The sequence below is a fragment of the Mchenga conophoros genome, linkage group LG12 (assembly GCF_057382185.1).
Source record: "Mchenga conophoros isolate Kocher_MC1m ecotype Shallow Benthic linkage group LG12, M_conophoros_male_GT1.1, whole genome shotgun sequence".
Lineage (NCBI taxonomy): Eukaryota > Metazoa > Chordata > Actinopteri > Cichliformes > Cichlidae > Mchenga > Mchenga conophoros.
The window spans coordinates 19,232,373-19,242,404 of record NC_140537.1 but is presented as its reverse complement, the minus strand read 5'-3'; the positions used below and the strand labels follow the sequence as shown (position 1 = coordinate 19,242,404).

The following is a 10,032-nucleotide window of genomic DNA, read 5'->3' as shown; positions in this document are numbered from 1 at the left end:
TAAAACAAGTTGTAATAGAGCGTCAAACCATAGAACAAAAAGCAAGCGGCACACTGCTGCCAGAGGAGGCTGCAAATAATATAATAAAAAAGATCATAATTTCTCTAAAGAGCTTTAGAAAAGATTATACACATAAGCTCGTGAAGGGTGAGGTTGAATAAACTGCATTACCTTGAGGAAACCAAAGATCACCGACTTGTCACATCCATGGATATGATTGTTCCAAGTTAAGCACAGCGCATGTGGATTGATGCAGAATAAATAAAATATTGTATAACTGGTTAATGATGTGTCTTTGAATGGTTGCATCACTGTGCTTGGGAAATTCTCTTAATACAGCTGAGCAAAAGTCTTTTAAGCCTTATATTTTGCTAAGAAAATGGGAAATAAATGCAGAGATTTTCTGTCCAAGTGTGCTTTAATTCATTTGTTGTGTTTGTGATCATTTTCATGCTGAAAAATTAAGCTGTTGCCAATCAGATGGTTTCCAGATGGTATTGCATGGCTGCTTGTCTGTGTTCAAAAGATCCCCCAACACCGACTGAAATGACCCTCCACTGTGTTTTACAAACGCTGTAGACCCTCAATGTTGTACCTCTCTCCTGAACTCCTCTGTGCATATTGATAACAATTTGGAACTTGAATGCAAAATTTCTAATTTCTGACCTGTTGCCACTGATTTGCAGTCAAATTCATGTTCATGTTCACTTGGCATAGCTCAGCCTTTTGTCCCCGTTTCCCTTGCTTATGGTTTCTTGACATTCACCAGAGCATTTCTGCTAAGGCTTTAGCGATCAGTAGATGTATAAACTGAAGGGCCAGATGCATTTCTCACATGGCATTGAAGTACTGTTAGTCTGTTGTAGATACATTCTACTTTGATCCTGTCCATTTTCATCAAAAGGCCACAATGAACACCATTCTGAAATGTGCCAGTATTGATTCAGTCTTTTCTAAATTGTCTGTTTTAAGTAGACACAACACTGGTTCATCCCCTAAGGTAGGTGTGATTTTTAATGACTCACATATCAGTGTTAAGTCAATAAACAACATTAAAAAAAGAACCGAAGGGAAAATGGATGAATAAGCAGTAAATGTCCAAAAGAAAAAAAAAAAAACCTTGAAAGACCTCCAGAAAACCTGGAAAACTATTGCTCAAGAACGTCTGAACCCTCGGAAAGAAAACAAAGAAATAAAAGGTGGCTCCAAAACATTTGCAAGGTATTTATAGAAAAAAAAAGTCCATAAACCTTAATTTGCTGGTTACATTTTCAAATGGTCTGACATGTGATTACGAACAACACCCCCCAAAACGAAGCCTGTGTACAATTTAATCTGATTTTGGCGCTATTTGCATAGCCAAGATTTTAGTGGACTTCACATGAAGCTCCAAAATATACATTGAAAACAATCATACATCTTTAGAGATTTAATTTTTTTTTAAATAAACATTTAAAAGTCAGGAATTCACAAAATGTACAAAAACAGGAAAGAAAAGACAAATTTACACAAAGTGTAAATTCTTTAAATAACCTATGTATAAGTAATCCAAACATGAGTGGATAACAGGTGTTTTGCCCAAATTCATCAAGTACATTTCTAAAATGACACTGCACAGCCTTTACACCAGACAATGAGTTCTTGATGCAGGACATATGGACCAGGGGAAAATCTAGAGTCTGGCCTCTTTGCAGCCCTCGAGTGACTTAAAAGTACCCTTATCGTGCTTTGGGGGTTTCCTTAAGTCTGTTGAAAGGTTTGTGTGCATATAAAAGGCTTACAAAGTTATAACAGCCAAAAAGCAGCTGTTTAACTGCCTGAAACACCTCATTTGCAATCCACGCTTTTCTACAGTTACTTATCTACATCACTAGGTAACAAACTGGCAACCTCCCCACCTAAGCTAGTCTGATATGCCCTCTGACAAACAGTGGGGACCTGATTAAGTCCAGGCGCAGGCAGCTGCTTGCAGTACGTACAGCTTCTGGTAGCCAGCTATAAAATGTTTCAGCTACGAGAAATCGAACACCAAATATTCTGCAGACGACTGCAAGAGTGAATACGAGAATTTTTATGCGCTCCAGACAACAAAAGGTGTGTTTCAGACAGAGGCAGCAAAGCAGTGGGAGATTTCTTTTGCACTTTGAAGCGTGTAAAGAATTTTAGCAGAACCAAATGACATTTAGGAGCCTTTAAATGAGTATAATAAGGGCACTTCAAATTACAACACTGACTTAAGCTTTAGGCGGTGAGCATGGGAAACTAGAGGGCAATTAATGCGGTTTTAAGCAGAAAGTGTCTGACGTGTTTAAATCCACCACATTCTCACTGTTGACCTATAAAAATAAAAAATAAACTTTGATGTTACAAGTTGGTCCAGACAGAACCATGACAGACTGTACATGTAAATACGTGGCAGAGATGAATCGTTTTTAAATACAACGCTGTGCAGTATGGCTCTAATAATGTGGAAATTTAACCGAGATCAGTGGCTGGGACTCGCCCTTCAAAATAAAATGCTGCTGCTTCCATTGAAGTTAACTTTATGTAAGAGTCATCTCCCAGTTCATTGATAAACATATTCCCTGCAGGGAAAACGGGCCATATAGCAGCAATATCCATCTCTTATAACAGGTTCAGCATTTTTCTGTCATCAGTTTAGGTAACAGGATTTTAATTTCAGAGGCCTCTAGCATCTCTATAAAATAAAATTTTCCCTCAAATACTGTATTATCCTCCGTTACACAAATTTGACAGCAATGCATTTGAAGTCGGTGGTCCATTTTGAATATTACAGCCACAGAAAAAACAGATACGGAAGCGGCCATGAAGGTGCCAGGGCAGCAGGGTTTCTCTCTCAGAGCATCAACATGTTGTTGCACTGTTTCAGGAGATGGTCTTGAGGTAGAGGACACCAGTTAGCTCATCTAATTAGAGGAATCTCTCATCCCCTGGATGACTCCTTAATGATGATGGCTCTGAAAGGGAGGATCGAGTTCAGCTCCTTCCTCTCGTGTAGTAACCGACACGACTGAGGAGACAGAAGCCGATTATGAATAACTCATATCTGGCCCGTAGTGGCTTGGAGAATGAAGAGCGAACACGGTTATCAAAACTTCAACGTACCTCAGCAAACTTCGCTTTAATGGCATCGAACTTGAGCTTCTCGTGGACGGCCCTGGCGACGTTATTTCTTTCAAAAGGCTCTGAAACAAAAGGAGTCACTGTTGGATTACTGTGGACATTTCTCACAGCGATGCTGATGTTAAATGGTGGTGGCTGTGGCCTGTTACTTCCAATAAACTGCATACCTTCCACACATATGAATTTGTTATTCCACTCTTTAGAATTGTTCTTAGGGAACGCTCTGGCTTCTCGAACAGAAATCACCTGTTTATCCCAACTGCAAGACAAAGACAGCAACAGGAAAGGGATTACACTCAGTGCTCGTTAGACTGAAGGTTAACGCAATCTTCAAGCGCCTCAAGGACTACAGCAGTGCCTTTGCATACTACTTTATTCCAAACAGAGTGCAGACAGATTAAGTTTCTCCCAAGAATGAGATAGCTTTAGTTTAAGTCATGAAAACAAAGAAAAAACAAACCTAGCCCTTATTTTTATCAGAATTACAAGAGGGTCACATAACCATGTAGCAGGGAACACCAGATAGGCACAATAAAATACAGGAACAAAATATTTGACACTGTTTTTGAAAAAAATAAGCCGAAGAAATTTTTTTATATATATATATATAGCCACTGCATGTTAACCTTGCTAGCATTGGGATGGACCCCTTTTCCTTTTTTTGCCTTCAGGATTCCAAAAATTCTTCAATGTCATAGATTCAACAAGGTACTGAAAATATTCTTCAGAGATTGTGGTTCATATTGACATGACAGGATCACACAGTTGCTGCAGATTTGTCAGCTGCACATCCGAAAAGTGAATCTCCTGTTCCACCACATCCCAAAGGTGCTCTATTGGATTAAGATCTGAAAACTGTGGAGACTATTTGAGAACAGAGAACTCACTACCATGTTCAAGAAACTGTTTAAAATGATTTAAGTTTAGTGGCATGGTGTGTTATCCTGCTGGAAGTAGCTACCACACGTGTACACTGTGGTAAAGGGATGAAGCACTCAGCACCAATACTCAGGGATCGTGGTATGTCATGGTAGTGCTGTGTAAGGCCAAAGGTCTCACCTGCTCCTGCCCCTCAGCAAGAAACATGAAACCAGGGAGGAGGAAGCGGGACAGAAGACAGTGAGGAGAAACGGAGGACTGAGAGGGAGGAGGAGTTGGCGAGGAGAGTTGGAGATGAAGAAAGGGAGTAAGAAAACCAACACGGTAAAGAGCCACTCAACATGATACTCATTGGAAGATACCTGAAATCTGTGGCATAGTACTTGAGAAATCCTAAAAGCAGCTCCCCCAGAGAGGACTGGTTTCTCGAGATGTAGGGAGGGATGTGTTTGGGTCCCTCTGGAACCATGTCCAGGTTCATTAAAGGATTAAATGACTCCTGTTAAAATCAAGACACGGGACAAAAAAACATAATAAGGAAAGCAGTGAAGGAGACTTTATGACACACGCTCAGAAACCTTGCTTTTATATAGGAACATAACAAGAATGCAACCAGTTGAGTTGAATCCACTAATGCAAAGAAACTCATCACGGACGAGTTGCACTTGCTGGCACAAGCTGACTCAGACCACCAGCAACGTGTCGGCATGTCTGTCTGCATTTATAAATTAGATGGCGCTTATTTGCAAACCTTCACCTGCCTGTCTTAAAGTGACTGCAGCCAGTTTGATCACAGTTTTTGTCTTATTTTTCTCTAGTGTGACTGAGCCATTAGAGATTCTTTAAACAGTTTGTCAAGTAGCTAATTATCTTAATAAGTGGTAGGTTACAAAAGAAAAAGAATATTGTTTATAAATGGCTTTAAATGAAAACAACATTGTCAAAAAGAGATTTCAATGACTGAAAATGCAAAGAAGATACTTACTGGGTAGTCCCTCTGTAGAGATGGGAGGACAGGTTCACTAAGAGCTACAGAAAACGCATCATATACAAATCAAGTCAGTCTAAGCCAAAAGAACAAGTGGGAGGAATCTTTTCTGCACGTGTGACTGTACTGACTCTGGAGGTAGTGCAGGACCATCAGCGCCAGCGTGTAGCTGCTTAATGTTCCTTTGCTGGCATCATTGATATTATTGTACCGTGCCCATTTCTTGACGACGAGGATCATGGGTCTTACCCTGAGATCAGCTGTAAGAGAGACCAAACAAACACAGCATGTCAGAACAAGTAACCTATGCGTTGCTTATAGCTGGATTAAAAACAAATGATCACAGGCAGAGCTGAAGTTTGAAAAGCTGCTGCCATGAACAAAATTGGTCTTATTGACCGTCTCACCCACCATAGGCGTAACTCCTCAGAAGGAATGTATTCCTGATGCCCACTGTGTTGTTGACATTCAGATCAAACTCCAGATCACTACGGAGTGAAGACCGGAGAGAATCATAAACATCATAAATCTGCTTTCTGATTTGATGATGACTGTTCCAGTAACTGCTTTGCTCTCACCTGCCTTTCTCCCTGAACCTGAGGATTGGCACTTTGGCTCTGATCAGCTGATTCCTCTCTACATATGCTGAAAATCAAAGCAAACATCATGAGATCCATTGTCATTTGTTTCATTTTCTATAAACAGAAACCCATTTTCCACTAAGTGAACAGCTCCCCCTAGTGACAAAAGCATAATTCTAAGGGAAAATCTTCATATCAGAGCTCACAAAGGACACCAATAATTGTATTTTTGGTTAAGAAAACTTACTAGATAAATGCAAAAAACAGACATGTGTACGGCCGTTTAAAAGTTAACAATGAATTTTGTTTTTATAGATGATTTGGTATTTGATTACTTACAGAGGGTTTTGAACAACTTTAGGAGACGACCAAGAACACGAAGAGCATCAGTCTTTTTCTGGAACAAAAAGAAGGAACACTGCAAGTGTTAAAGAGGAAGTCAGGAAGTCAGTATCTATGATTGCACATTTCCATGACATTTACGGTACAGAAACAAAGGTAGTTACATTTCCCTTGATAACCAGGCATATATCAGCATCGCTGCACCGGGAGCCCAATTCGTTCATAGATGATCCAGTCAAGTAAAGCCGCGCAGCTGTGAGAAAGGCACATGGTGAATAAAAATCAAAGCAGCAAGACAGAGCAGAATGTGGATGTACAGGTCATACATACATGGAAAGATTTGCTGTATGTCTTGTTGCAGACGAGCGCGGCACACCTCCTTCCGCTCCAAATCTGAAGGCTGCTGCTGGCACGCCTCAAACAGCTCCACCATCTGACAACTCAGCTGAGGGCACATAAACATGTGACGCTGACTAAACCAAACAGATCTACACGTAAACATGCTCAGACTTCACGTTTATTAGATAAAGACTAAGTCCTTCTGAATTTACCTTTTCCGTAGTGCTGGCATGCAGACTGCTGGAGCTTTTCACCACAGCGGGTACCTGAGGGCGGATGTCTAAGTTAGGACCGGGATAAGAGTGATCAAAACCAGTGAGGGATAATCTTGAGGGCTGTGCCACCGCTCGGTCGGTACGATGATGTGGAGGCCGGCTATGAACTAAAGGTGGGCTGCTTAAGTGGTGTCTGGAGGTGTCAACACGTTGGCGCTTCACGTGATGAGCGCTGAACTGATCATTCTGCCTCCTGGAAGACGCACGAAGACAAAGAAAGGTGATAAGACATGTAAAAGGCAATGTACTTGGACAAATGTGGTTTATTCTTGGATCGATAAATAGTAATACATACTTGCGCCCATTGATCATAGCTGGCATGTGACGAGGCTGAACAGTAGAGGTGGATGGTGAGGGGTTCCATTCATAAGAAGGCAATCTCTCACGTCTAGGAAAGCTTACAAAAACACATATGCACATTTTACTGCACAGAACACAAACATCTAAAACAAGCAACCACTAATAAATGATGAAAAAAGATAACTTTTCAGTTTCTTTGTTTTGTTTTCTTTCACTCGGGTGCCACGAAGCATGAATCCATACAGAGCGAGACGCCTGGCCTTTGCCCTTAACAAATGTGATAAAAGTTAGAATGCAATATTTATTATTGGATTTTGTATTTAAAATGACTGCGAGACAGAGGGTTGTGGGTTCAAACCCATGGAGCTGCTCTGTGTGGAGTTTCCATGTTCCCTCTGAATACTCCAACTTTTATCCACAGTCCAAAGACAGACATGCAAGTGTGAATGGTTGTCTGCTTCTCTGTGTTACCCAATGACAAGTGGAAAAGACTCCAGCCCCACCACTGCCCTGAAGTGGATAAGCGGTTAGAAAAGTGGATGGATATATTTATAATATGGTTGGTGCTTGTCAGGAGCAAGACTTTAGAAGTTCAGAGGAATGAAGGGGTATGCTGACATCTCAATCTCAAGAGATTCTATACTTAGCAACACTTGACATACAAACTCACCATAAGTTAACCTTGCTAGCATTGGGATGGACCCCTTTTCCTTTTTTTGCCTTCAGGATTCCAAAAATTCTTCAATGTCATAGATTCAACAAGGTACTGAAAATATTCTTCAGAGATTGTGGTTCATATTGACATGACAGGATCACACCGTTGCTGCAGATTTGTCAGCTGCACATCCGAAAAGTGAATCTCCTGTTCCACCACATCCCAAAGGTGCTCTATTGGATTAAGATCTGAAAACTGTGGAGACTATTTGAGAACAGAGAACTCACTACCATGTTCAAGAAACTGTTTAAAATGATTTAAATTTAGTGGCATGGTGTGTTATCCTGCTGGAAGTAGCTACCACACATGTACACTGTGGTAAAGGGATGAAGCACTCAGCACCAATACTCAGGTAGGCTGTGGTGTTTAAATGATGCTCAGTTCATACTAAGAGGCTCAAAATATGCCAAGAAAATATCCCCACACTATTACACCAGCCTTAGCATGAACCATTGATACAAGGCAGGATGGGTCCATGCTTTCATGCCATTTATACCAAATTCTGACCCTCCCCGCTCCCATTTGAACGTCACAGCAGTCTTCTGTTGTCCAATTTTGGTGAACCCATGGAAATTGCAGCTACAGTTCCTTGTTTTAAACTGAATGAAGTTGCACCCAGTGTTGTCTTCTGCTGTTGCAGCCCAGCTGCTGTTCAGTGTGATGTGTTGTACATTCAGAGATTCTCTTCTACAAACCTTGTTATTTGAGTTGCTGTTGGCTTCTTATCAGCTCAAAGTAGTCTGGCCATTCTCCTCTGTCATATGACATAAACACAGGAAATTTTACCCAGAGAATTACCGCTCACTGGCCATTTTCTCCTTTTCGGGCCGTTCTCTGTAAATCCTAGAGACGGTTGTGTGGGAAAATCCCAGCAGATCAGGAGGTTGTGAAATACTCAGACCAGCCTGTCTGGCACCAACATGCCAGGCCTTGTTCAAAGCCACTTAAATAGCCTTTCTTCCTTATTCTGACATTCACTTTGAACTTCAGCAGGTCATCTCAAGGATGTCTAAATATTTTAAATGCACTGAGCTGCTGCCATATGATTGACTGATTAGATATTTATTTACTTTAACAAGCCTCAAACAGGTGTACCCAATAAAGTGGCTGGTGAGTGTACACTGAATATATGCATCCTCTCTTGTTGCTTGGCCAAATTTGATGAAAAATTCCTGTTGTGAATACTTTTTACATTTTAATTTAGTGTTATCAGTACACAACAACATTTCAGTTTCCCCACATCAAGACTTTTAAATGAAGTTCACTATAATAAAATTGACAAACACTGCCTGTTGTAATTTCCAGCAGACCAGTTGGCCAATTAAAAAATGATGTGTAATGTCTGAGCACCAGAATCCATATTTACATAATCAGTTTTCTATCAAGTAAAAAGAAAAATCATACCAGTCTCATATATAGGAAACTACTATCTTCTTTCACTTTTTTTATTTTTAAATGACTACAGCGCTTATTCAACGATAAAAAAAAAGGTGCCAAATAAAATCGATCACTTATCAATAATATCAACATTAATCAACCAGCCCTTGCAGCTCTAAACAAAACGCACCGACACAACAGGAAATCTCAACCACAGCTAACAAAGTTTACTGCAGTTCACCTTGACACAACTGCTGTCCAGTACACCCCCGACACTGATACTCGACTTTTTCCATTCACGGGACTCACCTGTTGACACCTGGCAGACTTTGGTGGTTGTAATCGTAGCTCTGGGGCGCCGGTGGCGGTGGATGCAGACCGTTACTGTAGGCTGATCGTCCCCTCGGTGGGGTAGTTCTGCGGGGGAACATGCTGTGGTTCTTTAAAGAGCTCCAGCATCAACTTCGCTGATGGTACGAAAGAAGAAGAAAAAAGATATTGAAGCCCATATCATGAGTACCGGAAGAGAAACCGTCAACTGAGAAACTGGCGTCATCTGTTATCCAATAATAATATTAACAGTAATGAAAAGTTACTCGGGAAATCGAAACTTTAACGCGCAGTGTAGCAAGCTAACATTCGCTAGCTGGTGACTAGCAGCGCCTAGCTAGCTAATTTAAACATCGTTGAAGACAACAGTAAAAATTAAAGGCGTTTCTGTGATGCTTGTAATGAAGGGGGCACCTGGAGAAATGTGTCAGTAAATTCTAACAATATTCACCCAAAACCTGAAGCCAAAAAACACGAACACACCTACCAAATTGCATGTCACATGTAAACAAAACTGAAGATGCTAATTTCCTGCGTACATACTTCCGCATTGATGCCATGACGTCATGAAAAGGGAGTTAAAGGGACCGTATCCGCGAGTTCTTTAAAGGAAACACCCACCCAGCTCGTCTTTGCATGTTGCCTGCCTTTTGTTCTGTTTTCTGTCGAGATGATCCCACACTGTTATGTATGATCTATGATATATGGTGAGATCCCGGCTCTAGGGAGGCCAATCCATGACTCGTAGTGCTCCACAATGTG

At 40.9% G+C, this 10,032-nt stretch overlaps 1 protein-coding gene across 1 annotated transcript; it reads right to left on the bottom strand.

Annotated features, from left to right (window-relative positions):
* Window positions 1-991: 991 nt before the first annotated feature.
* Window positions 992-9,837, bottom strand: tent2 (terminal nucleotidyltransferase 2). Its single transcript, XM_085294205.1, has 15 exons — window positions 9,758-9,837; window positions 9,250-9,407; window positions 6,844-6,945; window positions 6,486-6,741; window positions 6,265-6,379; window positions 6,099-6,187; window positions 5,932-5,989; window positions 5,590-5,656; window positions 5,423-5,499; window positions 5,143-5,271; window positions 5,009-5,052; window positions 4,386-4,522; window positions 3,312-3,403; window positions 3,127-3,206; window positions 992-3,031 (listed from the first exon to the last, which is right to left on the bottom strand). Exons 2-15 carry the CDS (start codon window positions 9,369-9,371, stop codon window positions 2,945-2,947), a joined length of 1,455 nt encoding a protein of 484 aa, XP_085150331.1. The 5' UTR covers window positions 9,372-9,407; window positions 9,758-9,837; the 3' UTR covers window positions 992-2,944.
* Between the last annotated feature and the right edge of the window lie 195 nt (window positions 9,838-10,032).

What these genes read in the sequence shown, in the direction of transcription:
- tent2 (XM_085294205.1), bottom strand. Translation starts at nt 9,371, where the DNA reads ATGTTCCCCCGCAGAACTACCCCACCGAGGGGACGATCAGCCTACAGT. An exon ending in GCCTGGTTATCAAGGGAAAT is followed by an intron (nt 5,990 to 6,098) that starts GTAACTACCTTT and finishes TTTTTGTTCCAG; the next exon opens with AAAAAGACTGATGCTCTTCG. An exon ending in AGGTTCAGGGAGAAAGGCAG is followed by an intron (nt 5,500 to 5,589) that starts GTGAGAGCAAAG and finishes TTCACTCCGTAG; the next exon opens with TGATCTGGAGTTTGATCTGA.